The sequence below is a fragment of the Daphnia pulicaria genome, chromosome 6 (genome assembly GCF_021234035.1).
Source record: "Daphnia pulicaria isolate SC F1-1A chromosome 6, SC_F0-13Bv2, whole genome shotgun sequence".
Taxonomy (NCBI): Eukaryota; Metazoa; Arthropoda; class Branchiopoda; order Diplostraca; family Daphniidae; genus Daphnia; species Daphnia pulicaria.
In genome coordinates this window covers 2,255,249-2,282,651 of record NC_060918.1, presented here as the reverse complement: position 1 = coordinate 2,282,651, position 27,403 = coordinate 2,255,249, and the positions used below count along the sequence as shown (strand labels likewise).

The 27,403-nt window shown below is 39.3% G+C and overlaps 10 protein-coding genes and 1 long non-coding RNA gene across 23 annotated transcripts; 5 read left to right on the top strand and 6 right to left on the bottom strand.

Annotated features, from left to right (window-relative positions):
* Window positions 1-108: 108 nt before the first annotated feature.
* On the top strand, window positions 109-1,389 carry LOC124343761 (26S proteasome non-ATPase regulatory subunit 8-like). The gene is made up of 6 exons (XM_046797232.1): window positions 109-311; window positions 373-445; window positions 503-605; window positions 667-859; window positions 927-1,112; window positions 1,180-1,389. Exons 1-6 carry the CDS (start codon window positions 201-203, stop codon window positions 1,312-1,314), a joined length of 801 nt encoding a protein of 266 aa, XP_046653188.1. The 5' UTR covers window positions 109-200; the 3' UTR covers window positions 1,315-1,389.
* LOC124343693 (26S proteasome regulatory subunit 10B) lies at window positions 1,377-3,146 on the bottom strand. Its single transcript, XM_046797126.1, has 8 exons — window positions 2,994-3,146; window positions 2,841-2,920; window positions 2,730-2,769; window positions 2,450-2,650; window positions 2,198-2,382; window positions 2,008-2,131; window positions 1,851-1,951; window positions 1,377-1,782 (listed from the first exon to the last, which is right to left on the bottom strand). Exons 1-8 carry the CDS (start codon window positions 3,076-3,078, stop codon window positions 1,429-1,431), a joined length of 1,170 nt encoding a protein of 389 aa, XP_046653082.1. The 5' UTR covers window positions 3,079-3,146; the 3' UTR covers window positions 1,377-1,428.
* A 1,609-nt stretch (window positions 3,147-4,755) lies between these two features.
* On the bottom strand, window positions 4,756-6,174 carry LOC124343782. 3 transcript variants are annotated; one of them, XM_046797265.1, is made up of 5 exons: window positions 6,066-6,174; window positions 5,629-5,959; window positions 5,472-5,561; window positions 5,327-5,407; window positions 4,756-5,178 (listed from the first exon to the last, which is right to left on the bottom strand). In XM_046797265.1, the coding sequence occupies exons 2-5, from the start codon at window positions 5,870-5,872 to the stop codon at window positions 5,132-5,134; spliced, it is 462 nt and encodes a 153-aa protein (XP_046653221.1). In that variant the 5' UTR covers window positions 5,873-5,959; window positions 6,066-6,174; the 3' UTR covers window positions 4,756-5,131. The 3 variants fall into 3 exon arrangements, with proteins under 3 accessions (XP_046653221.1, XP_046653219.1, XP_046653220.1); XM_046797263.1 differs by having other exon boundaries at window positions 4,756-5,251; window positions 6,066-6,173; XM_046797264.1 differs by having other exon boundaries at window positions 4,756-5,251; window positions 5,629-6,147.
* A 671-nt stretch (window positions 6,175-6,845) lies between these two features.
* On the top strand, window positions 6,846-7,797 carry LOC124343803 (adhesive plaque matrix protein-like). 6 transcript variants are annotated; one of them, XM_046797289.1, is made up of 4 exons: window positions 6,846-6,990; window positions 7,080-7,223; window positions 7,272-7,507; window positions 7,637-7,797. In XM_046797289.1, the coding sequence occupies exons 1-4, from the start codon at window positions 6,937-6,939 to the stop codon at window positions 7,644-7,646; spliced, it is 444 nt and encodes a 147-aa protein (XP_046653245.1). In that variant the 5' UTR covers window positions 6,846-6,936; the 3' UTR covers window positions 7,647-7,797. The 6 variants fall into 6 exon arrangements, with proteins under 6 accessions (XP_046653245.1, XP_046653247.1, XP_046653246.1 ...); XM_046797291.1 differs by having other exon boundaries at window positions 6,849-6,990; window positions 7,080-7,116; window positions 7,177-7,507; XM_046797290.1 differs by having other exon boundaries at window positions 6,849-6,990; window positions 7,080-7,145; window positions 7,206-7,507.
* Window positions 7,798-8,273: 476 nt separating this feature from the next.
* On the top strand, window positions 8,274-9,206 carry LOC124343788 (extensin-like). 2 transcript variants are annotated; one of them, XM_046797271.1, is made up of 3 exons: window positions 8,274-8,386; window positions 8,495-8,721; window positions 8,779-9,206. In XM_046797271.1, exons 1-3 carry the CDS (start codon window positions 8,333-8,335, stop codon window positions 9,005-9,007), a joined length of 510 nt encoding a protein of 169 aa, XP_046653227.1. In that variant the 5' UTR covers window positions 8,274-8,332; the 3' UTR covers window positions 9,008-9,206. The 2 variants fall into 2 exon arrangements, with proteins under 2 accessions (XP_046653227.1, XP_046653226.1); XM_046797270.1 differs by having other exon boundaries at window positions 8,495-9,206.
* Window positions 9,207-10,106: 900 nt separating this feature from the next.
* Window positions 10,107-11,286, top strand: LOC124343795 (DNA topoisomerase 1-like). Its single transcript, XM_046797279.1, has 2 exons — window positions 10,107-10,533; window positions 10,605-11,286. Exons 1-2 carry the CDS (start codon window positions 10,474-10,476, stop codon window positions 11,088-11,090), a joined length of 546 nt encoding a protein of 181 aa, XP_046653235.1. The 5' UTR covers window positions 10,107-10,473; the 3' UTR covers window positions 11,091-11,286.
* A 947-nt stretch (window positions 11,287-12,233) lies between these two features.
* LOC124343612 (neprilysin-4-like) lies at window positions 12,234-16,039 on the top strand. Its single transcript, XM_046797005.1, has 17 exons — window positions 12,234-12,288; window positions 12,367-12,406; window positions 12,475-12,566; window positions 12,643-12,741; window positions 12,833-12,994; window positions 13,060-13,143; window positions 13,230-13,435; window positions 13,502-13,699; window positions 13,777-13,890; window positions 13,964-14,105; window positions 14,177-14,294; window positions 14,359-14,455; window positions 14,589-14,765; window positions 14,920-15,082; window positions 15,144-15,195; window positions 15,266-15,461; window positions 15,549-16,039. The coding sequence occupies exons 2-17, from the start codon at window positions 12,399-12,401 to the stop codon at window positions 15,888-15,890; spliced, it is 2,250 nt and encodes a 749-aa protein (XP_046652961.1). The 5' UTR covers window positions 12,234-12,288; window positions 12,367-12,398; the 3' UTR covers window positions 15,891-16,039.
* Window positions 16,040-16,380: 341 nt separating this feature from the next.
* Window positions 16,381-17,519, bottom strand: LOC124343929. The gene is made up of 3 exons (XR_006919454.1): window positions 17,239-17,519; window positions 17,000-17,115; window positions 16,381-16,771 (listed from the first exon to the last, which is right to left on the bottom strand). It is a non-coding gene; the product is annotated as an uncharacterized LOC124343929 (long non-coding RNA).
* Window positions 17,520-18,505: 986 nt separating this feature from the next.
* On the bottom strand, window positions 18,506-22,522 carry LOC124343752. Of its 5 annotated transcripts, XM_046797221.1 has the most exons (5): window positions 20,055-20,164; window positions 19,713-19,772; window positions 19,533-19,635; window positions 19,025-19,417; window positions 18,506-18,964 (listed from the first exon to the last, which is right to left on the bottom strand). In XM_046797221.1, the coding sequence occupies exons 3-5, from the start codon at window positions 19,534-19,536 to the stop codon at window positions 18,510-18,512; spliced, it is 852 nt and encodes a 283-aa protein (XP_046653177.1). In that variant the 5' UTR covers window positions 19,537-19,635; window positions 19,713-19,772; window positions 20,055-20,164; the 3' UTR covers window positions 18,506-18,509. The 5 variants fall into 5 exon arrangements, with proteins under 5 accessions (XP_046653177.1, XP_046653179.1, XP_046653176.1 ...); XM_046797223.1 differs by lacking the exons at window positions 19,533-19,635; window positions 19,713-19,772; window positions 20,055-20,164 and adding exons at window positions 21,343-21,447; window positions 22,409-22,522 and having other exon boundaries at window positions 19,025-19,415; XM_046797220.1 differs by lacking the exons at window positions 19,713-19,772; window positions 20,055-20,164 and adding an exon at window positions 22,409-22,518.
* A 285-nt stretch (window positions 22,523-22,807) lies between these two features.
* On the bottom strand, window positions 22,808-25,741 carry LOC124343619 (double-strand break repair protein MRE11-like). The gene is made up of 9 exons (XM_046797012.1): window positions 25,500-25,741; window positions 25,128-25,430; window positions 24,875-25,065; window positions 24,354-24,807; window positions 24,065-24,285; window positions 23,838-23,995; window positions 23,645-23,774; window positions 23,516-23,581; window positions 22,808-23,453 (listed from the first exon to the last, which is right to left on the bottom strand). The coding sequence occupies exons 1-9, from the start codon at window positions 25,606-25,608 to the stop codon at window positions 22,971-22,973; spliced, it is 2,115 nt and encodes a 704-aa protein (XP_046652968.1). The 5' UTR covers window positions 25,609-25,741; the 3' UTR covers window positions 22,808-22,970.
* Window positions 25,742-25,902: 161 nt separating this feature from the next.
* LOC124343709 (transmembrane protein 183A-like) lies at window positions 25,903-27,386 on the bottom strand. Its single transcript, XM_046797151.1, has 5 exons — window positions 27,263-27,386; window positions 27,101-27,178; window positions 26,769-27,042; window positions 26,513-26,708; window positions 25,903-26,433 (listed from the first exon to the last, which is right to left on the bottom strand). The coding sequence occupies exons 1-5, from the start codon at window positions 27,318-27,320 to the stop codon at window positions 26,014-26,016; spliced, it is 1,026 nt and encodes a 341-aa protein (XP_046653107.1). The 5' UTR covers window positions 27,321-27,386; the 3' UTR covers window positions 25,903-26,013.
* Between the last annotated feature and the right edge of the window lie 17 nt (window positions 27,387-27,403).

Genomic DNA, 27,403 nt, shown 5'->3' with positions numbered 1-27,403 from the left:
TATATTTTTAAAATTAATTTATATCCCAATAGTTTTTAATGCGTATGATTTTATTTATGACGAAATAATAGTTGTGTCAACTACAATGTTGCATCTGAAATTCTGATGCTATTGCAGACGAATTGACGTGGAAATTTTGAGAGTCACGTCAAATTGTAGATTCCCACCTTCTTCAAAATAAAAAATCAGTTTGATAAACCATGGAAACTGAACGGAAAGAATTAAGTGCTTTGAACGACCAGCTAAAAATTGAATACCAGAAAGGTTTCACGGATGTCAAGAAGTGTTCTGAGATACTTGAAAAACTAAAGGTAATTCAAATCACTATTCCCCTTAAAATCACTTACTGTAACAAGAGATGTTTTTGCATAGGTTGGCCTTACACATATCGCCTATTTACCGTCAGTAGGTGCTCCTCTGGTGAAAGCTGATCTCGAACTTGGTCGTAAGTATTTTAATTTTACTGACTATAACAACTTAAACTAAAATATAATGATGTAAGGTGGTGTCTTGGAATTGGGTGCCTTGTTCAGCATCTCTGCCAAAGATATTCCAGCATTTGAAAGATATGTGGCACAGCTGAAATCATACTATTTGGACTACAGGTTAAACCAAATTTCTTTACAGCAATTTGAAACCACAATTAATTTTCTTGTTAATTTTTAGCAATTTCCTCCAGGAATCTTCTTTGAAGTATGAGCTTCTTGGTTTGAATTTGCTTTGGCTACTTACCCAGAACCGTGTGGCAGAATTTCATACAGAACTTGAACTTCTTTCACCCAATGATATTCAAAAAAATGTCTTTATCCGGTATCCTGTTTCTTTAGAGCAATATTTGATGGAAGGATGCTACAATAAGGTATTTAGGTTTGCAAGCTATTATTATTGATTACTTTAAGCCTTGGTATGTCGGTTTGTGTTATCAGATATTCAAAGCAAAAAAAGATGTCCCTGCTCCAAGCTACAGTTACTTTCTCGACATTTTGGTGGACACTATCCGAGATGAAATAGCTGCATGCATGGAGAAATCGTTTGATAAGATCCATTTCAACGAAGCTGCAAAAATGTTGAGCATCACTAATATCAACACTATGAAAGAATATGGGAACACGGTACGTACACATTTTTAGGTCATTGACAGATTGTGAGGTAATAATTTGTTTTAAATTTCATCCACAGAGAGAATGGTCCATGAATTCTGGCGAATATTATCTATTCCAAATTGACGTCAAAAAGAGTGATGAGTCGTTGACTGCGCTTGATTTAGCTAAGCAGACAATAGAGTACGCTCGTGAACTAGAAATGATCGTGTAAGATTGTATTCTCGTTAAATAACTTGAATGTACTTGAAAATTTCATAAAATAAAAAGGCTGCGTTTCTCATTCAAACTTGAGATTTATTATCGTTAGAAGGGTATTTGAACATTTTTAAACTGGCTTGTAATCAAGTTTCGACTCAAGTTTCTTATTGTCTGCCACTTTACGAACTGCTTTCATGAAATCCTCTTCAATCACATAATCTCTTTCCGCGCGAATAGCAAACAGACCAGCTTCGGTACACACATTTCGCAAATCCGCTCCGTTAAAGCTGTCAGACAACTTCACCACAGCCTCATAGTCGATATCGCCATGCTTCGCGATAGGTCCGGCGTGAATTTTCAAAATCTCCAAACGTGCTTGTTCGTTGGGTAAGGGAATTTCAATCTTTCGATCAAGACGACCTGGACGAAGTAGAGCAGGATCTAGTGTATCTGGTCGATTCGTAGCCATGATCATTTTTACCTATAATGTTATCATTGATCCCGTCATTAGTTGCACATTCGATAAGGTAAAAAACAAAAGAAGCTAACCTGTCCCAACGAATCGAATCCGTCCATTTGATTCAAGAGTTCCATCAGCGTACGTTGAATCTCTCTGTCAGCCGAAGTACCTTCGCTGAAACGGCGTCCACCTGTTTAACCAACTATAATGAGTAATGGCATTTTAGGAAGACAAAAAAAAACTTGCCGATTGCATCAATTTCGTCCATGAAAATAATGCAAGGTTGATGATCCCTTGCATAATTGAACATTTCACGAATTAGACGGGCACTCTCGCCGATGTATTTGTCTACAATGGCGCTGGAAACGACCTTTAAGTGCCATTTAAAAGAATTGTGTAAAATCGAGTAGTTTTGGTTTGCAATGCTTTAACCTACCTTCAAAAAGTTGGCATCGAGTTGACTAGCAACGGCTCTCGCAAGGAGAGTTTTTCCAGTGCCTGGTGGTCCATACAACAAACATCCTTTGGGTGGAGTAATGCCAACACGTTGAAATAATTCAGGGTTCAACAGTGGTAGCTCAATCACTTCTCTTAACTCACGAATCTGCTCACTCAGACCACCTTTAAATTTGTGTTAAATTGTTATTATGTGGTTCAAATGTCATCCTCAATTTATATTTGTTTTTACCAATTTCAGAGTAGGTAACATCTCCCGGATCTTCATGAGACATGTTGTACACTAATGGATCAACTTCACGTGGAAGATATCTCATGATAGTCAGTGTTGTCATGTCCAGAGCTACACGAGTTCCTGACTTTAGTCTAGCCTTATCTAACTGACGTCTACATCCAACAACATAGCGAGGCCCATTGGTAGCTTTGACAATGACTAAATCAAATAATAAAATATTATTATTTACAACTCTAAATTCTGTATAAAAAGGTCAACAAAACTTTTGAGAGCTTACATTTTTCCTCCGTCAGCTGCTTTAGGACTTCCCCAACAATCTAAATTCATGAGAAAATAATATCAATTAAAATTTTCGCTGTAACTAAGACAAAATTAATTTCTGTTTTACTTGGCCAACACTTTGAAGTGCTTTCAAATCATTTTCCGATTTATCGTATTGCTTTGTAAGATCCTTCAACAGTTCTCGCACTAGAGGTGATACACAAAAAGTGTTTGAATTCAAGTCAACCCATGAACTAAGATTTTTAATTGAAAAACTTACTCTCTTTAAGTCTTCCTTCAACTTCAGCATGTTCCAAAAGTTTTTTGCGATAATCTTGAAGGCCTTTTTCTCGGACGGGGTCCATGTTGAGCGGTGAAAATGAAAATGACAGGGCGAAAATGTTACTGAATGCATACACAATTGCCAAACACAGACGTGGTTGCCCTAACGTTCTTCTAGCGTAGCGCAGTCGTAGTCGCCGAAATGGCGATTGGCCGCCCGCACGACCGGCACGGGCACATCAAGCAGCATCAAGTCGTAAAATAAAACATTTTAAAAATATCAATAGGCCTAACATTTATTTGGGAATTTTGAATAACTGTTTAAATTCCGAAAATTTAATTTTTTTTACCTAAGCAGCGCATTTTGCGAATTTATGAATAATTTAAAAAAAATAAAAATATTCAATGGCATGTGTTCTTGTGTTTTGTTTTCAAGTTTACAGTCGGTTAAAAGATTTAAAAAATCACATAATTTTGTAGTAATTTGCAAGGATACAAATCAATTTTAGTATTAGCGGGGGTATTATTAAACGAAAATGAAGCAATCTGTTGTAGGATTTCAAAAATTAAAATCCCGTTTCCGATATCATCTCGAATAATTTATTTGTCAAACATAATAACAAGACATTTTCATAAATTTTTTTCAAATTCACATTTAATCACGTTGTCGTCTAATTGCTAGCACCCACGACCGGATTCTGCGAGCAAACACAACCGAGGGAATGGCAAGAATAAGAAACACAACGCTCAGGTAAATGAATCTTATATTTCTCAGTTGGTCGCATATGAGTGGATAACATCCGCGCGTGTGTATCTTCTCCTCGATGCGGTTTTTCCTAGACGCGTCCACACCACACCGTTTGATCGGTAATAAACAGCAGGAATCTGGAACATCGGTCCTCATTTCGTTCGGTGTGACGAACCAGTCTTGGTAATCATCGTAACCGCAACATTTCAACTTGCGGTGCGTCACATCCCATTTTTTCGCATCATGTAAATTATTAGTGCGATCGTACTGCATTATGGATTCGATTAGCTCCACTTCCAGGTCGAATCTCTTATCAGATTGATCTTGCATAACTAACAAGACGATCCCGATAACTAACTGGAAAGTGTAAAATGCATTGACCAAGGTCCGAGGGGGTGATTTCATGCAGGCAATAAGACATCCTATCACACTGGTAGGGGCTAACGTGAAGAGAAGCGAAGAGTAAAAGGCGTAGGATGACAGCGATCCACCGGTTAAGGGAAATGTTAAAAACAAAATGTCTTTGACGAACGGTGTCGAACTGTTCAAAGTCTCTACGGAAAAGACTAGCGATAAAGTAAGGAGGATTGTCACCGCATAAACCAAGGCGAAAAGAATTGGCAACACCTTCCACTTCATTATATTACGCTCAGCACTTTTTTGTCATTGATACTCTCACTGGTATTCACTTGGAGATGATGAAAACCAAAATGCTGTTTTATTTTTCTCCAACAGATAGCAAACGGTTATACGAGATAAGAAAATGCCTCGCCCTCAACGCCCTGACGAGAGATAAGAATCTTGAGCTTAATGGCAAACATTATGTGATGTAGATTTCGTTTACAGATGTGTTGTACACGAAAAATCGTCCACCGCGGCTATATTTATAGTTGTTGATTTTTATTTTAACGAATATTAGCCTAAATGCATTATCAATTAATTCTGAGATTTTTTTTCAATAAAGTAGGCTATTGTATTGTAATATTGCTAAATGGGTAACTAAAAAGAGAAATGGGGAAAGGCAATAAGAACATTTATCTTAACGAAATGCAGTTAAAAGCTTAATAGTGAAATTAGAACAATTTGGGTGATTGCTGATAATAACATTGTGAAATCTTTCACGTACATCAAGTAAGATAATTGTGCATGATAAATAAGTGATCAAATAGATACTTGGAAAATATTTGCTCATCGCGGATTTTGAAAAACGTTATTTTAAAAACTTCTATAAGATTTAAGATGATTTCTTTTGAGTAAACATTCAAACCATTTTCGTGAGCTCTTAAAAAATCAATTCTAATTCCTCCGGAATCTCTTGTTGCTGACGGCATCTGCTGCCGTCCTTTCAGGTTGTCGTTTCCGGAAATACGACTGGATTGTTGAGAGAATCAATTGGGGAACGGCAGTTGCGTCAGCCAGACTCTTGAATCGTTCCCTGTTTTGTGACATCGTGTTAGTTTTCTCACACCATTTGTTACCAAGAAATAAATTCAGCTGTTCAGCTTCCACTTTGCACCCCAAAAAATATTACTCGCGTTAAACTTTGAATGTAAAAATGTGGCAATAAATTCGTGTAAATTTACCGCTAATTGGTGGCAGTTGATGAAGTTTTGTAAATACAGTTCGGCGCCATAATAGATAAGCTAAATGATTTCTGAGTAGTCCTTTAAGAAAAAGAAAAAATTAATAAAGAAAAAAAAAATTCTTGCTCAAAAGTTGCGTAATAACCTTCCATCTCTCTTGGACTGGAAACCCCCAAACGCAGCTGATGGCTTGTAAACTCGGCGAAAGAATCCAAAACCGCTTGGAAGTCTGTGTCTGTTTTAAAAATTGAAAAATCAAGGATAATATTACTATTATAAATGAATTATAGAAATGACTTTACCACTGAGAAAACCTAACGACCGGAGAGACTCCATAGACAAATCCAATTCAATCCAGTCGTCAAAAACTGAACATACGACTTGATCGGCTGGGTAACTGTTGTCTTCTTCACTATCGATCGGCGAATCGCCTTCGACTTCGCTGTAATAGTCACTATCTGTGGAACTCATTTCCACTGGTGGTTGCTGCTGCATTTCTACGTCATTATTCACTTGAACATCGTTGGCTGCCTCTTGTTCGAACATCCTGCAGCAGTTATTATTCTTCCACAATTCGAAATACACCACAGTCTGCAGTATCAGTAGATTTAAAATGATAAAAAACCCCAATTCCTGTAATCAAAGTTAAATCTCATCACTGGAAAAATGTCCGAACAAATCCAGGAAAACACAACTTCTCGAAAAACGTAATGACACAACTTCAATTGAATTGAATTACCTTGTCTGCCAAGCACAAACAACGTAGCTACAATGGTGGAGACTGAAGTGATACTGACTGGCTTGAGCGCGTAATTAAAAATGATCCTCTTTTGTTTCTTTGTCCTGCTAAATTGAATCGATACAATTTTTAATAATACTGATCAAATCCGCGGTTGCGAGGTTGTGACCTTTTATTTCTGTTATTCATTCATTTTGCCATTGATGAGATTCCCGCCAACAAAAGCGGATTCTGAGCTTAAGAAATACTGTTGCTGGAACCGCGGTTTTTTCAATTTAAACGAATTTAATTGCCGAAGGCTTTTCCATCCGCCAGCAACTTTGTACTATTTTCCTGATGAGCTATTCAGTAGTCGGCGGACGAATAATATTTTATTTAAATATGTATTTGTCTTTTTATTGAAACCCATATAGTCTAGATTGTGTAACATAACTTTCCTATTCATTTTGGTTATACTGACATTTGGTTATACTGACATGTGGTATATTTGTCCGTCCATCAGCACGTCCACTATACAATAGATTCTATAACCGTTTGTAGCCTAATACTTGTAACTTTATATAGCTCTGTGCGACAACTGCGTAACAACTGCGTCTGACAAATCGGTAACAAAGTCTCGCTTATTATGATAGCTACATCTATCTACCTACACATTCTACACTGCTTTAAACAGCTGCTGGCAGCTGTATCCTGTTTCTTTTGTGAACAATAAGACACTTGCACATTACTCTTAAAAAATGTTTCGTCCAGGGATTGATAGAAATTTCGTCGGTATAAATACGGGACCGTTCGATACTGCTCCGTCAGTTACCGCTTCATAGCGTATATTCCAGCTTTGTCTGATTTCAGTCTAGGCTCAATTCGCTGAAAAATGAAATCATTTGCTATTGCCAGCTTGATTGCTGTTTTCTTCTCGGTTGCAGTGGTAAGTGGAAATAATTATTTACTACCCGCAAATTACCAAATAATTAATTTAAGTCACGTCACGTATAAATTTTCTATGCTTAATAATAGGATGCACAGACATTTAAGCCATCTCGACCACCTTCACTAAAACCATCTCTATCACCTTCTCTTAAACCATCCCTAAAACCATCTCTACCCCCTACCGTAAAGCCATCTCTACCACCTTCACTAAAGCCATCTCTTCCACCGACCCTCAAACCATCTCTACCATCGAGTCTCAAGCCATCGCTGCCACCAACGCTAAAGCCATCTCTACCACCGTCACTAAAACCATCTCTACCACCTACCCTAAAGCCATCTCTACCACATTCACTGAAACCATCTCCACCTACGCTAAAGCCATCTCTTCCACCATCTCTCAAACCATCGCTACCACCAACTCTCAAGCCATCTCTACCACCTTCTCTAAAACCATCTCTGCCACCTTCATTGAAGCCATCTCCACCACCGACGTTTAGACCGACAACTGTCAAGATGTAATTGAAGACAAACTAACAACCCTCATGTCGTCTCATATTGGGGGGCACAGGTTCTTAAATGATCTAAATTTATAGTTTTTAACGTATTTTACTGTTTTTACATAATTATTATTTTTATGACGTAAGTATTGGATGACTACGACAATAGCAGCAGCCTTGGTGGATCATTTGGACATATGGCGATGACAATTAAATATCAATCAGATATTAATAGACTACGAATTTTCCACATAAAAAATACTAAAAACTATGTAGATGTTTCAATAAAGAAAAAAATTTGCATACCACTTTCACATTTATTTTTTTGCTAGTCAAATAAAAGTAGCCTATCAATTTAATCAAATTGGTTGCTAATCAAATAATAGTAATCAATGTAATCAAATTGGTTGCTAGTCAAATAATTTAGTAATCAAATAATAATGAAACCGTCCAAAAAGTTCTGTTGGTCATTTTTCTCGATTTTTCTGTCATCAATTTCAATCAGCTGTGTCTGCATCTGTCACGTAGGTGTATGAGAACGAAATTATTTGCACAGTCAAATTCAATTAGTAGCTATTAATATTTACCGTAGAACTAGATTAGACCAGACTGTGTAATTAGATCCGGATCTGCATATGATTGAACAGAACGTATGCAGCCCGCACATGACGCACATCCACATTTACCGGAACCACCTTTCGATTAATTAAGCTAACAGAAGGCCGAGCACCGAACCGATTGACACGTTCAAATCAATTACGTGGTGACGAGTATAAATGACAGCCCATTCGATAGTGGCGATCCACAGCATCATTTGACTCCTACCGACCGTGCGCTGAAAAAATGAAGCTCCTCGCAATTTGCGTCCTGATCGCCGTCTGCCTTGCCGTCGCCTCGGTAAAACCAAATTTGACTTCCGCTATTTTTGGTCCCATTGTTATCCATTTTATGTTGCTCAAATTTTTTTTAAAATTCACGTTTGACTCTTTTTCATTTGCGTAACAGGAGGCTAAGGTGACCAAAAGGCCCAAACCGACTTTAGCACCAAGGCCAACGGCAAAGCCCAAACCGTCAGTCAAGCCCAAACCATCGGCTGCGCCCAAGCCAACGAAAAAGCCGGCACCAACTCGTAAACCGAGGGATCTTTATGAAGATGAGCTTCGCCAAGATTCAACTCGTCGCCCTCGTCCATCCCGCCGCCCAAGGACTGAAAGGCCCCACCCATCCCGCAGGCCCAGAACCGGCAGGCCCCACCATCCTAGCCGCCGACCCCGCCCAGCATCTCGCAGACCGAGAGATCTCCAGGATGTCCAGCAGGAACTTCGCCAAAAGACCCGTGCGCCAAAAACTCCCAAGCCTTCCAAAGCGCCCCGTACCCAAAAGCCTAAACTGACTAAAGCGCCTAAAACCCGCAAGCCTAAAGCGACTAAAGTCCCTAAGACCCTTAAGCCTAAACCGACTAAAGTCCCTAAGACCGTTAAGCCCAAACCGACAACTACCACTACTCCGGCGCCTTAACTTGTGACGGCGTGGTAAATGAATCGCCGATATTCCTTTAATCACTCAATTTCAGTCACAAATGTATTGTGTCTAATTGAAGTGTTGATATTTCAGCGAAGATTATTGGATCGGACGGTTTTTTATGACATTGGATAAAATATATTGGCAATTTCTAAAATGATTTAGACGACGCTTAATAAAATTGGATAGTACTGAACACTTGGCATTTCTGGTTGTTTTCTACTGAACAGTTGAGGGTAGAAAATAATTACCCTAAAACCAAAAGTATATCATCTTTCCAAATAAGTCCTCAAATTGAAAACATAGTTTTTACAATAAGTTATTCTACTAATTTAGCTGTATATCAATTTGATGGACATATAATCCAACGAATTCCACCAATATCCGGTTATAGCTAATTAAAATATTTAAACAACTTTATTGTTGTTGTTATGTGGTTAGTGACATTGACTGATGAGAGGTAAAGACTCTAACTCCCATTGGCCTTCGACGTCCTCAAAGGTCCTCAAAAAATCCCCAACTTCATAACCCAATTCTTTTTTTTTCTTCTTTTAAAATTCGTTATTCAATTGGATAGAGGTGGCTATGGCCTTCTTGTATTGGATCATGGACTGGTGGTGGTCGATGGAGTCCACTATGTCCTTATATCCAAGTCCGCTAACTAATATAAAATCCCATCGTTTGTTGTATCACACGTACGTGCCCACTATACATTATACGGCCTCGATCGGCTGTGTACAATTAAAATGTCGGTGAGCTACAAAGCAGCGGTTTGATCGACCTTGGAAACCATTAGCGCGGTGGCGAAATTGCTTTATTCCAGCGTACGTACTTCATCATTCCGTGTAAATCGACTATAAATCGATTGTTTTAAAAAATCAATTTCTTTTTTAAAGTAATATAGTAGTGCGACAAACTAATTTCTGATCACCATCAATTAATTCGCTTGCCTTGTTCAGTATACCAGCCCAGCACGCACATGTTCTTAAATTTAATCGTATATAAAGCTCTATATTTACTTGGTATAAAACGCTGCTGTGTATACATCTACCTACGGTTTCCATTTGCCCTTGGTACACATGTGTCCGAATTCGCAGCTGCATGCTTGCATCCGTGTCTCACCAGCAGCTCCCAGCCCAAAAAAATAAAACCTTGTCGCGGTTTTCCCATAGCTTCGCTCGGAGCTGTGAACAAAATACACGCGACGGTATTGAAGCGGAAATGACCACGCTGACTTTATTTTTTGTTTTTATTTTTCTGATTGCTATATAGTACACCCGTAGCCTATCATTATAATTGTCACGGACGGACGGCGATTGATGATCTATGGCCAGTATAAAACGTAGGCGCTCATATTGGAGATTGTCACAATCGAAACTGCTTCCTTAGCGAATTGAAGCATCTTATCGCTTACGTAATAATAGTGCTGTGTGTTGTTCTACAGTTTGAACTCTCGCTGGAAAATGAAACAATTCCCCTGGATTATTGTCGCCTTGATCGCTATTTGCAGCGTTCACATAACCGTTAGTCATTTCTATTATTATGTTCCAGTTTAATTTATACAACCCAAATGAATTATGTCGCCCCCATTCAGATGGCGAACTTTCAACGGAAGAATTCGACAGATGTGTACATCCCAGCGCCGACCCTTTTCCGATCCGCTTTTGCCGGTCGCCCCATACAAGGTTATCCGAAAGATCGTGATACTCCTGTTCAGACTGCCAATAAGAAGGAGGATGAGGATGAGGAAGATAATCTTCTCGACGCAGCAGTCGAGAGAAACAAAGTCAACACCGAGGACGCCGGAAGCAAAGAAAGTGAAGAGGACGACGACAAGAGCAACGAGAGCCGGATCAAAAAGAGCGCCAGCGACAGCGACGAAAGTGGCAGCGACGAGAGCGACGAGAGTGACGAAAGTGACGAGTCTGACGAAGAAGACGACGGCGACGATGACAAACCCAAACGCAAACCGAGCCGTTGGCGTCAAACTCGATACGGCAGCTCGTTCCGCATCCAAGCCGTCGGACGACCCATCAACTACCGTCACGACAGTCGGAACCCGGAAACTTCGAGATATTGAAAGTTCTCCGACTGTCTGATACTATACACAAATTGATGTAGGGTGAAAAAAATGCTCAGTACTAAATTATTTCATGACCGAATTATAGAGTTTTTTAGAAATACCTGAAAATGATGAATACAATTTTTTAACAAAAACACGTACGCTATTGGCTCGAGTAACGTATGCTGATGTAAGACATATGCAAATTTCCTTCTTTTTCAGATGCAACTTTTTTCCAACGCAGATTTCAATTTAGGTGTCTTAGGCATCTTAACAAATGGTAATTTAAAATTGTTACCTTTTGCTCGTGTGGCCCAAAAAATGGCTCGTGATTCTCTACCTTAATAGTTTCCGTATTTTTCTCATGTGACATGAATTAAGAGACCATATAAACACAGCAATCCGTCCAAAAATAGTTTAACTTTGAGTTTTAACGCGGTAACAACATGCACTATCACTCCTGACTTTAAAATCTACCTTTGAGTTAACGACTGTGAGTCTGTAGGTAATAAAATAATGGCGTGATTATTAAACTCATACCGCAAGAGTCAAAGTGTATGTTCGTGTCAGGGATTAAAATGATTTACTGGATCACGGGACCCCGGGTATATAGACTGCAATAAATGGCCGCATATGTATACTGTTGGGGGAGTTTTATCATCAAACGGTGGCGCTATCCCCAAGTCGTAAATTAGTAAAAATGTATATTACTTATTTATCTCTTAAGCTCAAACACGACAGGGAGTTGGTAGGCTGCGCTAGGATGACTTTCAAATATTTTTCAAAACGTCTGGTGCTCTGTTGCTGACTCGGTACAAGACCGCATATTGGATAAATAGCAAGTGAGAATAAAAATGGTTTCATTATACAACAATCAGGAAAGCATAGTATACCTGTTAAATATGATTCATAATCAACCGAGAAATCTGGATTAAGGGACAAAGTAAATGTTTGGTGCGGAAAAGTCGGTGTTCGAGAGGAGATCACAGCTCAGAGTAAAGTTCAAAAAAGAAATCTTCCAGCAATTCGTGAAGGGCAATAAGAATCCAAATTCACATGTCTGATTACAGCAGTAAATATTATGGCAGGATAATAACGTTATCGGTGAGCAAACAACAGTATAATCACGAGGAAAACAAAGCGTGCACTATATAAATGACAAGAAACACATTTGCTAGCTCCAGGTCATTGGAGTTGTCTCCATCAGCATAACAAGGTGAGTAGAAGCACTTTCATCTGTTTACTGTTACTATAGAACAATATTTTGAAAATTAATTTACTAATTTTTTTTTAGTTATTTCAACAAATCTTCCCAAACGCGTCAACATGGCCAAGTATAAACTTGACATTTTTAAATTTTTAAATCTTATTTTGAACTGAATTTTGGAACACTCTGTTTCAGGTTTTCTGTGGTAGCACTTGCGGCAGTCTGTTTCATCGCCATGCTCGGCATGAACGACGCTTACGTCATCCAACCTCGCACCATGCAGAAAGGTAAATTTCTTAAGGAAAATTTAATTTCATATTCCAACTATTTTTAAGATAATTTGATGGGCGTTTATAAATCTAGTTCTTCTGGATAAAGCAAGGATCACTAAAAGTAATTCGGCACCCTTGATAACAGCTGAGGGAAAAGCACTTTGCACCACAACCGAGTGCGTCGTCGCAGGTAAATACTTTCCTCAATTTTGTTTCGAAACGTTGAAAAACCAACTAGGGAAAAAAAAAAACCAAACATTTTTCATTTTGAAATATTTCAGCGTCCAATTTGATTGAATCAATGGATCTGACTGCCGACCCATGCCAGGACTTTTTCCAGTACGCTTGCGGCGGATGGATCGCAAAACATCCGATTCCGGAATCGAAATCCAGATGGACTCAATTTGACGTTTTACGCGACGAACTGACCGAAACTTTGAAAGGTAATTTGATTTTTAATTGATACACAACCGCCATTTTATTCACGGGTAATAACATAATTTTTTAGTAATTCTACGCGAGCCCAACAACCCAGATGACGCCATTCCCGTCAACACTGCCCGAGACATGTTCACCGCTTGCACCGACACCGGTAAATTTTTTACAAAAACAAAAATTCTATAGTCTGTGTGTTGTTCAAATTTTACCAAATATGGCCATTATTCATTTATATTGCAGCCACGATCGAAACTGTTGGCCTGAAACCTCTGACTGATCTTCTGGGTCTCTTTGGCAACTGGCCAATGACCCAAAGCACCTGGGAAGAGGCTTCATTCGACTGGAAGGAAGCCACCGTTGCCGGCCGCCAGTTGTACGGCACTAATTACTTCCTCAGTGTCTTCAACTATCTCGACTCTGAAAATACTGATCAAAGCACCATCTACGTAAGTTTGCCGATTCCTTATGCTTCAATCAAATTTCTGACAGCTTAACAATCCTTTCAAATTTAGATTGATCAAAGCTCTCTGGCTCTGCCCCGTTCCACCCTGGTGAATCCTTCCGGTTCTCCGGAAATCATGACGGCTTACTCCGATTACATGACCAATGCCGCCAAAGCCATCCGTGACAACATGGCCACTGGTGCCACTGACGCCCAGATTGACGCTGACGTCTTGGCTACGTGGACTTTCGAATCCGAGTTGGCCAAGGTGAAATCTCTTTTCCAAATTTATTTTGACTATTAATTACAAAAGTTTGATTATTCATATGATGGATTGATTTATAGATTACAACTCCGGCTGAGGACCGTCGTAACATCACCCGCCTGTACAACCCCCTATTGGTTAGCGAGGTTCAAGGTTGGACCGACAGTGTTCCCACCACCACTAACAACGGAAAGGTCGGTTAAAATTGAATGAATAAAAAATACAGAAGGATTAAAGTTTATCGTCCTATTTTACGACAATGTGTAGATCGACTGGGAGAAATATCTGACCGATATCTACAGTTTGGCTGAGATTACAGTGCCGTCCACCGAGCGTGTCATCGTCACCGAGACCGACTACTTGAAGAAATTGGTCGCTCTTTTGGATGACACACCCACTCGCACCATCGGTACGTAAATCAATTTCAAATTAAATCATCCAAATAAGCGTTATTTTGACATTTCTCATTCCCATCTTCAGCCAATTACATTCACTGGCGTTTCGTCAAGGATCTGGGAGGCTACACAACTCAACAGATGATCGATCTCGCCTTCGCTTTCTCCAGTGTCTTGTACGGCACCAGCCAACCCGAAGCCAGGTACAATATCCTTAATTGAACTAAGCCGCAACTGTTTAGAATGAATTGACATTGAAAAATCAAGGTCGACGACATGCGCCAACCAGGCCAACAACTTGGTGGGTTACGCTACCGGTGCCAAGTACGTCGAGAGAGCTTTCGACGAGGCTGCCAAAACCGAGGTGAATAATTAATTAATTACACACAATTTAAAAAAAAAAAAAAAAATTATAATATAGATAACGGAGGAAGAGAGTGTGAACCGTGAATTTTTACACGATATTTTTTTTGTTTTTCTAATTTAAAACAATCAAGACCACGTTGATGATCGCCAACTTGAAAACAGCCTTTAAGACTTTGGTCGATGATGCTACCTGGATGGACGACGGAACGAAAGCCATCGCCCGAGAGAAGGCTGACTACATGAGTGAATTTGTTGGTTACCCGGATTGGATCAAGGATAAGACCGCCCTTGAAGCTTACTACGACGGGGTAATTATCAGTTATTTCGCAATAATAACACCAGTCGTTTATATCTTTTCTTCGATTCTCTATACTTTCACTGAATCGCAGAGATATACTAGTGTTGTATGCCTGGGAATTGTATTTAATCGCAGTTGCATTTATTTTTAATTCTCGAAAACAGTTGACCGCAACAACCGCGACACACTTCCAGAACGTGCAGAATGCCAACTCGTTCCTGAACAAGAAAGATTTCCTGACTCTGCGAGGGCCCACTGATCGCACTAGATGGAACACTTACCCTTCAATCGTCAACGCTTTCTACGAGCCCCAGCTCAACTCCATCAGTAAATATTTGAATAATTGTAAATGACTTTAATTGACTTTCAACCAAAATTATAATTACAGCTTTCCCCGCTGGCATTTTGCAACCTCCTTTCTACGGATTGGGTCGCTTGTCGTAAGTTTAATTTCAAATTCATTCAATCTCGCAACTGATATAATTTGGTTTCATTATTTGATACTTGCAGAAATATGAATTACGGAGGCATCGGTTCCGTCATTGGACACGAAATCACTCACGGCTTCGACGATCAAGGTCGCCAGAGTGACAAACTCGGCAACACGGCCAACTGGTGGACTCCCGAAACTTTGACAAACTACCTGGAACGTGCTCAGTGCTTCATCGATCAGTACAGCAACTTCACCGTCGCCAGCGGATCACACGTCAGTTCCTTTCCAAAGCCTTTCAACATCATTTTAAAAAATAATTTAAAAAGGCTGTAATTAATATCCGATTTCAACGATGAACAGGTGAACGGAGTGACAACTCAGGGCGAGAACATTGCCGACAACGGCGGTTTGCGTGAAGCTTACCGAGCCTACAACTTCTACGTGGCCGCCAACGGAGCTGAGCCGCAGTTGCCCGGTTTGGAGCAGTTCACGGCCGATCAGATCTTCTTCCTCTCTTACGCCAACTTGTGGTGCGGAGTCGAAACACCCGAGCGTCTCGAGGAGCAGATTCTGACCGATCCGCACAGCCCGAGCCGCTTCCGCGTCATCGGCCCGCTCTCCAACAACGAGGATTTCGCCCGCGAGTTCAGCTGCCCGGTCGGAAGCCCCATGAACCGCGAGACCGATTGCATTTTGTGGTAAATTGACTTTCGCTGTTTATTATTCACCTACAGTGGCGATTGTGTATCCCACGTATCGGTGAATGAATATGAACTGACATTATAATCCAAAGACTAAGCATTTGTTGTGCAATATGAGATACATTGAATAATACAGTATAATACAAGTGATTTTGCTATGCTGAAAAACAGAAGCGAGGGTTTCTTTATTGCTAATGGGGTATATTTTTAGGCTCAATCATTAAACGCTGGAACAAATTATGTCCTTCAAATATGACGCTTGGTTAGTAAAAATCGATCGAGCCGGACTTGTGCTGTAACGTAGTTATAGGGGATGGAAATGATTTTTAATGCGAGGAGGTTCCGGTGTGGTTGCAGGTCAAAAAAGTGTCTGCACTCTTGTTGCAATTTGCTTCAAGTGTTTAATGTTAAAATATTTTCAAATGTGATAACCCACAGAAAAAAATGTGAGGGTACAGAAAACAAAAACAAGCCTGATCTGCAGTCGTTCGACAAAGAGATTTTTTTAGTGAACCCTTACTGAGAAAAAAACCAAAACGGAGAAATAAAACAGTTGCAGCAGTCAACCGCCTAGCTCAGGAATAAACATACCCAACGTGACTACTTAACGACTTATAATCAACGCCAAAAAAAATTGACAAAAAGGAAGAATAGACATCAATTTTGTCCTACCTTTATGCCTGGGAAATACAGCCAGACATCCATCCATCCATCTGCTGAAAAGTTAAATTGCACCAGACAGGATAGGGTAAAAAGGATGTCCTCGTGAATACACCCACATTCACATGGGCGTACACGAGGACATTTAAAGAGAGGGGAAAAAGAGGGATCCGTAACTCGATGGACATCGTTAGTTTTCCAGTGTAATGGGATGCTTTTTATCTAAATGAAAATAGAAAATGGGTTACGAATAAATATTGACAGAAAGTCAGAAACAACAAGTCAGAAAAAGTCGAAATTATGAGACACTGGGTAAACCCATAAACCCTAATTTTTAATAAATAAGAGAATTAAAGGTTTACATGTTACATGTAATACCTGCATTGATGCAGGTAATGAAGCATTAAAATATCTAACTAGTAGGTCAATAAAAGTAAAGGAAATAATTACCCATAAGCGATGATCCCTAGATTGTTGCTGGTGACAGCTTCAACACCTCTGCACAAGAAAATCTTGCATCTTGTTGTTATGATGGATTATGATGCTGGATAGCTCTGGCCTCAAATCTGAAAAAAAAAAGAAAAAATGTTAGATAGTACAAACAAACTGCCATGCATTGATAGGGCAATTACATGATAAATGCTAGTCAAGAATTAACATTTCAAAAATTTAGAACAGATTTAACTTACTATTTGGTCTATTTAAGCTCCCATATAATCATTGCATTTAGATTTAGCTATTCTTAGTTTCATTTACCAACCAAAAAGCATCGAGTCGAGAGCATGGAGAACCGATGGAGAAACGCGACACAATACACTATACACATCACACACGAGACGATCACATTTTCGTAATTATTTGATTTGTTCTTGTTTGTTTTGTTTTTTCATTTCGTGCAGCCACGTACGTTTTCAAAAGAGTTATCGTTCGTTTTCTATTTAATCTAAAACTTTGTGGGCATACGCATGCTTCTCATTTCACTAAACCGAAAGCACTAAGCAGACGACACTTGTCAAATTTTAAATTTTCAGCATGATTACGATATTTTAACAATCTATCGATAGAAATGAAAAATGATAATAAATCAAACTGATCAAACTACCCCCTTAAAATCCAAACCGCTCAAAAACAATAAGGGCATAGGGAATATGTTTTAGTTGAAATCAAATACCATATCTGTTTGGTGTTTGGTATGTAATTTTCCGGTAATAATAAGACCCCACCAAAAAATCGACCCCTTCCCCTAAATCCAAACCGTAAAAACGATAAAAGCGGTTTAATCGCCAACGATCAACATCCGCTGAACGGATCGGGATTATTTTCAAGCCCACTCTTGACGGACAAGATTAAAATAAAAATAGTGATGAAACCCGCAGAATGGTGTGTATTTCTTTAAATTGTGAGTTACAAGACCAAAGCCTGAAACCATGTAAAACTATGATAAGTATAGACCTTATTAAGATCGAAAGGTATGGGTCAAGCCGACCCCTTTGCGTCGCGTTGCAGTGTGAAGGGGTGCCGTGAACAGAAGATTTTTATTTGGCTCGCCCATTGGTGTTCCCGGATAGACTTTACGGGTAAATCGTGCCCGAGGGAAGGAAAGGGTGGAAAGGAAAGGATGAAAAAAAGAGGGGACCAGACTTTCCTTTCCTCCCTATTCTTCCCTCGGGCACGATTTACCCGTAAAGTCTATCCGGGAACACCAATGGGCGAGCCAAATAAAAATCTTCTGTTCACGGCACCCCTTCACACTGCAACGCGACGCAAAGGGGTCGGCTTGACCCATACCTTTCGATCTTAATAAGGTCTATAGATTATAACTGTGATAAGACCTAAACAAAAATGTAGGTTCATGCAACTACAGGTTGACACCGTTGTCAAAGACGTCAAAGACACTACGAGCTGTAGAAATCCAATTTCTACTCATGTTCCACAGAGCATTTTGATTTGTTTTTAATTTTTACTGTTGATTGTTTTGGCGTGATTGGCGGAAAGCTGCAAATAAACCAAAAGCAGCTGCGCCAACAGCTAAAACAGCCGCAGTTCCAGCCACAACGCCCCCCAATCCAATTTCATCTGATTCTTGTTGCTGCTGTTGCTGTTGATGGGAAGTGCGAAATGAAGTGCTGCGTGAATCTCCTCCCGTTGGGTAACCGTAAGTGCTACGACCAGTGTTTTGATGACGCTCAGAAACAGCAGAATTCGGATACCAAGAATAATCACCATCAGAATCCGACTCTGATTCTTGCTGCTGTTGCTGGTAATAAGAGCGATATGAAATGCTGCGTGAATCTCCTCCCGTTCCGTAACTGTAAGTGCTACGAGCAGCGCTTTGTCGTTCAGAAACAGCCGGGTTCGCATTCCGAAAACAATGATTCTCATACACAAGATCAGAAAACGATCCAACATTTGCCTCTTTACCAAAATAATGAGTTATTTTTTAAATCACATAATAAAGTCAATAATTTGTCGTACCTGCACGTGTCACGACTGCCGCACAAGGAATATATTCTTCTTCGTCGCTGTTATCGGTATATCCAGAGTAGTAGGAAATGTCGCGCAGGTTAATTTCGCTGGGATTAAGCCATACATCTCGATCGCCTTTAGTTGGAATGAATCGCACAGTATCGAGGTCTTCTTTCTTAAACTTTAGATAACATTCTACAGTCTTATTGGCGTATTTTGGCTTTTCATGCACCCCATCTAGAATATTTTTCTTGATTGCTTCACGCCCCTTATCAGGTGTAAACGAAGTCAAGTAGACGCCAGTACCAAATCTGCCATTGGGGCCACTGGGTGACACACGCAGAATTTTTTCACGTAAAATTTTGTTTAAATCTTCTTGGTTGGTATAGTGATACAGAAACTGTAATGGTACCAAAATTATAATTGACGAATAAATATAATATTCATAGGCAATGGGTCTATATATTGTATTTGAGTGCGTAGAGAATAATGGTAAAGATTATCGTATAAACTTATACCATTTCGTTACTGCCAATGATGTCCAGTATATTTTGCAATTCAAATGTCAATCACTCGCGTAAACCTGAGTCAGTGTAGACGGAATCTGTGAAGGCGGGCAGCTTGAAAAAAAAAAAAACAGTTCAAAATTTAAATTTTGACATTCAGGAATATTGTTATTCGTTGCAAATTGACATACGCGACATTTCCTACTACTCTGGATATACCGATCTAACAGCGACGAAGTGATGGAATGTCCCTTTTTTTATGAATCGAATGAAATGAAATAGGATTTCTGAATATTAAGGTAATAATGGCATGAAAGAAAGATTGTCGTCTTCTAATGACAAGGCTTTTGCTTTAGGGAGTGATGACTGATAGAAGATGAGACGAAGAGAAATTTTATTCAATTTCTTTTTCAACGCACTTTTTCATAAAAGATTTGCTCAACTCCCAGACTCTATCCATATTCCATGCCTCAGATGTTTAAGACTTATTTGACAGTTATTGATTTATTTATGTAAACGAGATAATAACTTACTTAGGTTGCCGACTTTGATTTGAAACGAGTAATTAAAAAGTATGAAGAATCTGAACTACCTCACAAATTAAACTTGGACCGGACCACACTGTCATCTCTTATATAGTCCCATAGGCTACGCAGCGTATTAATAAAAGTCCTTGCGCGGGTTTTTATCAATTCTGGTGAAAAGGAAAGATGTTTTTATTTGGCTAGACTTGTTGAGCTTATAGATAAAGCTCCAGCATGACACGTACTGATGGAGCTGCACTTATTGAATCAACAATGATTCTACTCGCTCGGTATCATCGGTATGCGCCTTTTGTAGTTTGCACTTTCTGAAATACAGCGTTATCACTGGTTTTTTATTTCCCAATAACACCCAATTCTTCAAATGACAGACTAACTTTTTCTTACTCGTATATTTGGGTCTTATTCTGAACTTCACGTTATCTGTTAACACAACATATGACATGTACTTAAAAAAGCCAGCATAACGATTGTGTATTACTTTAAATTGTGAGTTACAATAAGACCAAAGTTGAAACCACCGACCATGTAATAAACTATAAATGCGATAAGAAATCAAAAGATGTTTGGGCTTATGCTACCACAGGTTGTCAATGACACTATAAGCTGTAGAAATCAAATTTCTACTAAAGTTCCATAGCATGTTTTCTATTTTTACTGTTGATTGTTTTGGCGTGATTGGCGGAAAGCAGCAAATAAACCAAAAGCAGCCGCACCAACCGCTACAACAGCCGCAGTTCCAGCCACAATGCCCCCCAATCCAATTTCCTCTGTTTGTTGCTGACCGGCAAATGCCACACACGGATGATATTCTTCTTCGTCGCTGTAATCGGTATATCCAGAGTAGTAGGAAATGTCGCGCAAGTTAATGTCGTTGGAATAAAGCCATACATCTCGACCGCCGTTAGTTGGAATGGATCGCACATCATCGAGGTCTTCTTTTTTAAACTTTAGGTAACATTCTTCAGTCTTATCGGCATATTGTCGAAAATGAGACCTCCCATCTAGATTATTTTTCTTGATTGTATTACGCCCCTTATCAGGTGTAAGTGAAGTCAAGTAGACGCCAGTACCATATCTGCCATTGGGGCCACTGGGTGATTTGCGCAGAATTTGTTCATCTAAAATTTTGTTGAAGTCTTTTTGGTTGGTATAGTGGTACAGAAACTGTAATGGTACCAAAATTATAACTGATGAGAATAAATATAATATTCTTACGTAATGGGTCTATATTTGTGCGCGTAGAGAATAATGATATGATTATCGTATAAATTTATACCATTCCGTGATAGTTAATATAGCTTATAGTGTCCAATATAGTATTGCAATTCGAATGTCAATCGCTCATCAGTATGTAGACGGAATGTATGAAAAAGGCGGGCACCTAGAAAGAACAAAAAGTTTAAAATTTAACTTGCGACATTCATAAATATTGAATTCGTTCCCAGGTAAAAAAGTACTGCCTTGCACTGTAATAAAATGATAGTTTATTTAAGTAAACTATCATTTTATTGTAGTGGACCCAGTAAAGTAGAAGTATCACCAAGTGGGAGTATTTTTTTTTTGTTTCAATGTCAATATTACTAAAGACACACTGCTATATCACTGGTAGCCTATAGTACTTATCCTATATATATATAGTACTTGTCCCAAAATCCTTCAGTATTACTTGAGTTTTCTCATATTATTATTTAAGTACATTCTAAGTACTTTTTCACCTGGGTTGCAAATCGACCTTCGCGACATTTCCTACTATACCCTGGATGGCCTGGATCCGATATATCCGATATATCTCTAATGACAAGGTCTTTGTTTTAGAGAGTGATGAGTGATAGAAGATGAGACGAAGAGAAATTTTAGTCAAATACTTTTTCGTACAAGATTTGCCCAACTCCCAGACTCTATATCCATATACCAGTTTGTTTTGTTGACGGATTTATCTAAATGAGGTAATAACTTACTTCGTTTGTCGACCTTAATTTGAAACAATTTACAAAAGAGTCTAAAGAATTTAAACTACCTTTTCACATAATTAATTTTTCATCGGACCACCACCTTCAGAGATCACTGTTAAAGACGAATAGGCTACTCAGCGTATAATCCTTGCACGGGGTTTTATTATCTTTTTGATGAAAAGGAAATATTTTTTGTTTGGTTAGACTTGTCGAGCATATAGATAAAAGCGTACTGATGGAGCTGCAAGTGTTGCGCAATGATTCTATTGCTAGCTAAGTACTATCGGTATTCGCCCTTTGTAGTTTACACGAATACATTGTTCAATCAAGTGACAATATCTTGTCATTGTCACACAGGTTTTGTAAAAATAAAATAAAACTTTTTCTTACTCTTATCGTTGGGTTTTATTCAGGACGTCACGTTACCTTTTAACGCAACTCAAAGACAAAGCACAAAGGCTACTACGCACTACCTATTGCTCCACCTGTTCCATACTATTTTCCACTATTGCAAAATTCTGCTTTCCCGCTATTCAATGCCGTCGCACTATGATTCTGCCTCGGGAAATCACCGTGGCGTTGCCAGAAAACCTAATCTACGTTTTCCTTTTATAAGTAACAGCACGCAGGAGGCAGCGACTCAGTGACGGTTTGGTATGAATAACGAAAATCCTCGTCGTTGAAAATTTTATTTTCAAAAAAAGTTCAATCAAATGCAAATTTGGAATGAAAGTATTGAACCTACACCAAAAATAGCGTGTCATAGAAAAAGATAATTAACAAGCTAAATAACAACAATGGTATTTCTGTGTATTAGCACAAACAAGTATGCCACGGACTAACGGTACACACATGTCCCAATCGCTCCAGGTATAGTTCTAACGAGCGCAACTTCTAGAAACCTAAAACCCGTTAAACTGTCAATGCGGAATATCTTGGAAATTGGTTGCATTTAGTCGCTGTCACTGACGTAACACACACCACGAGCCGACGACGCTTTGGAACGAGCCGAGCGAGTTGCAGTAGGAGCGGGAGTGGGTGTAGGAGCAGCAGGTACTACTCGCTGGGTGGCTTGCGTCGAAATCTGCGATTGCCGGGCAAAAGCCTGTGTGATTTGGCTGGAACCGGCTGTAGCATTTGATGCGACCGGAGCACGTCCTCCTGCGCGTGTCCCACGAGATGATTTGGCCGTTTGACGAGGTGTCGTTTGCTTGGGTGGTGGAATGAATTCTTCTTCGCTATCGCTGATCACGGTCACGTCCTCCTCAACTTTGGCTTCTTTGCTCGCTGCTTTAGCTTTGCCACGGCCGCGGGTACTGGTGGCAACTGCTCTGGCTCTACCACGGCCGCGTCCTCGACCGCGTGTTTGCACCGGAGATATGTCAGCTAGCGCATTACTGACGTCCATTTCACCATCATCGGATTGGCGTATTCCCTGTAAAAGCAAATACATAATATTACACATTTTTATCGTGTTCAGGGGGTAATACTACTTACAAAGTCGGCACCAGCAGTGGGTTCTCGTTTAACGGTTGGGACCTCACCACTTAACCAACTATGAGCCTAAAGACAAGGGCAAAAATGGTTAACGATCTAGTCGAGAAATCAAAATAAATCGAAAATTACCTCGTCGAGTATTTGTTGGACGTCAGCATTTCTCTGCTCGCGGATATCCGCAAAGGCATCACGAAAACTGGCCCGGTCCGTTCCCGCATTATTATTTTTGAGCAGTTCTTTAGTCTTGTTAGCTTGTAGACTGGATAAGAAACAGAAATAAAGAAAAGTCATTTCTTTCTGAAGCTGTAATGACATTAATTACTCAATCAAATCACGGAAGGCGTCGTCGTGAGTCTTTTCGACGTAATATCGAACGGCCTCGGCCAGCGTGCGCTCGTGCATCACCAGTAAAGGCTTTTTGCTCTCTTTGTAGTAATCCACCAACAAGTTTTCCAGGTGGCCTTCAACCATGTTGATCGACTATTATTTGCAAAAAAAGAAAATCGGGTCAATTAGAACAAATAATGATTCAGAAAAACATAAACACACCTCCATATTAAAGACTGCGTCCCAAGCTTCTTCATCCACATCAACTTTGATCTTGTCTTGAGCAGAGCGTTTGCGAAGGAGCTTCACTACATCCTCTGGATTGGCAACGAGCTTTTCGAGGCCCAACTCAACATGTAGGTCACGAGTATTGAGGAACTGTTGGTCGCTCTCGTGCTCAATTCTTAGTCGCAGAAGCGGAAGTGTAGGCTGGTCCGGATGTCCTGAAATACCAAGAAAATTATTTTTTAAATTTAACGATTTCGAAATATACGCCAGTGTTTGTTTTTACCAGAAAGTAGTGTTTTTGAAAAATCAAGCATGTCATTAATTTTACTTCGAATTTTCTCAACCACTTCGTCGTTAGCGAACTGATAGCCAATATCACAAAATTCGTCCAGGGAAAGTGTGTCAAACACGAACGGCCGAGTGGTTCTCAGTGGTAACTTTTCAATGCAGAAATCTTTCTTGTGGACTTTCAGCATACCGACATGTTTGGGAACAGCTTCGCCAGGCGAAAGGGATGTTGCTACGCTACTGCCAGGCTGCGTGATACGGAATTCATCCAGAGAGTCCTCTGGCTCGATCCGGCATTCATGTTCGTGACCCCATAAAACCAAGTGCATAAAGTGAGGCAAAAAGTGCTCGCCAGCATAACTTTTACAACCATGACGAGCACGGTTTTGATGGAGTACTAGAATGTTGAACCATTCATCCTCGAGTTCGGCGGGAACTTCGAAGAAAACCTAAAGAGTGTGCTTATATTTAAGGAATATGCAATGAAAAACAGACTTTTTGTAATATTTGACACACCTTTTCTTCTTGAAAAAGTCTGAAGAGGCGATCATCATTCATGGAACCAATACCATAAATTGAAACAAACGTGTCACCCTTCTTAAGCAAAATTGGTTGAAACTTTAACTCTTCTAAATTTGGGACTTTGCCAAAATAGTTTACAAATCCAGTTGCTGCTAGCATGTCCATTACACTGTAATTACCGTCACCTGAAGAAAGAAAACACTTTTTCAGCTCATTTTCAAACAGCAATGGTTATACTGATACATACCGCAAGGATCATCATGATTTCCATGAATGGAAAACACTGGTAAGGCTATTCGCAAATTAGGGTCTTCAAAGTTGACACCTGGAGTTGAGCAATCCTTAAAGTTTATATCTGGGTCACTTAAAAATTGCAAAGTGTGTTCATCTGGCCCCAAACAATATTTTCTCAGGAGATCCATGCACCTTTGCAAAGATTTTCGTGATGGCTTGTTTTCATGGAAGAGATCTCCACCGAGAAGTACAAAGTCTGCCTTCATAGTTTTCCCATAGTTCAATATTTCTTCAAAAGTTACAAAACTGTCATCTCCTAGTTATTTAATTCATTACTGTCAGTAAAAAGATTTGCAGTAATTTATGTTTTCATTTAATATGTTACCACGTAAGGGGTGTTTTTCCATAAACCCCAGGTGAATATCAGTAGCAATCAGAATATTGAATGTATTTTCTTCATCCACATCCCCATTTTCAAAACTAGTGTCATCCATGATGTCGCAAAATATTTATTCTGCTTATTAAATTCTAAGTTTCTAACTCACAAGAGTATAAGCTTAAGCTCCCACCATGAATTGCGTGAACGTGAAAATGAATGAAAATAATTGACGTCTGATTCTAAATTCGAAAAGAAAATAATAGCCACACAGCGTTGCCGATTTGCTTCGATTTCTATAGCTGTCAAAACAAAAATTCCCTCGTTCATTTCATTTTTATTCATTTTATTTCATTCCTTTGATTCAATTTGAAAAAATTATATAGATTATTTTTAAAAAATTAAATTTTCATATAAATCTTAACATCAGTTGTATTGCTGAAAAAGTAACAAAATGCAAATATTTGTTTCATGAACTTATTAAGAAACACAGTGAATTTATACAATTAACAATCAAATCAAATCACCATTCCTCGTTGGGGCAAGGCAATATAGATGGTCGAGGATTTTCGCGTGGATATGGATACTCCGGATGCCACCAATCCATTAGTATGCATCGCGTTATGGGTTCCAGATCAATTCGATTTTGAACCACACTCCCTCGACCAAGATTCTGCTTCATTTTTGCTACGCAATGTGTCGTTGTATAATCGCTGAAACCGAGCGATAATTTCTGGTGCCGCATATCTGATGTCAGCCCCAGATGAATGTTCGACAGATAACTGTATTGTGGATATGGGAAGCACACGAATTCGTTGCACGTAGCCTTTAGAACCCGACAGTCTGTCTCGAAGTTTTCAAAAAGTTCTCCTCTTCGATTATTCCTTTCGTGAGCATTTCGATTGATCCATTTGAAATAAAAATTCCAACTGCTTCCTTCTTTCTACAAATGTAAAACGCTAAAATTATTATCTAAAACTATAAAATGATGAACGGAGTTCTATATTGACAATTGGATTTACCTCGTGCCATGATAAGACCATGCGCATTCCTTGCAATGTGTAGGGTTCGTACCGTGCCGCCACAGGAGGTTTAATATATTTTATCAAAGAAGGACACCGCAAATATAACAATCGTATTCCACGAGCTCTCAGCCCGCGTCTGCTATCACAAATATTTTGTAAGTCTTTTGGAAGTGATGCCTCATCACCCTTGAATCTAATAGGAATGAAGACACTTGTCACATTAAAATTCAATTATCAGTTTAAAATGTCTAACCTATTGCAGAGCTGCTTCCAAAAATGGACTGAGAGTATCACACGATAGGCATCTTTGCATATAAGTGCAAATCTGGAGAGATCTTCAGGTGGAATATATTTTGCAATAAGGAACCAAATGTCTGAAGGGTAAACTGTTCCTCCAGTCAGTTTATCTTTTAGTTTGTTTTTTTTACTCTTTGGAGAGTGAGACATGGGTGCACTTTTTGAAACAGTCTCGTCAGATTCTGAATTGTCGTCAGAACAATAATCCTGTTCTGGTGACAAAGGTGTTACTGGAATATCAAACAGAAAATTTAGTTCAAATTTTTTAAAATGCTATCGCTTAGTTACCGATGCCTTTTAAATGAATTTTCACTTTTCTTCGTTCAATTTTCCGAGGGTTGTTGGCACAGTCATCGAGTGTCACGTCTAATAAACCCCAAAACATAAAAAGTTGTATCAAAATCTACGCGATTTGTATTTATCACTGTACCGGTTGATCAATTGAAGTACCTGTAAAGCTTTCGACGATTTTATTCTTCAAGTAACGTTTTGCATCACTTTTCCCCATTTCATTGCAATTTTCAACACCACCGGGTATTTTATTATTTAACGTATCGTAAGTTTAGCAGACGCCTAAGCAGACGACAAAAC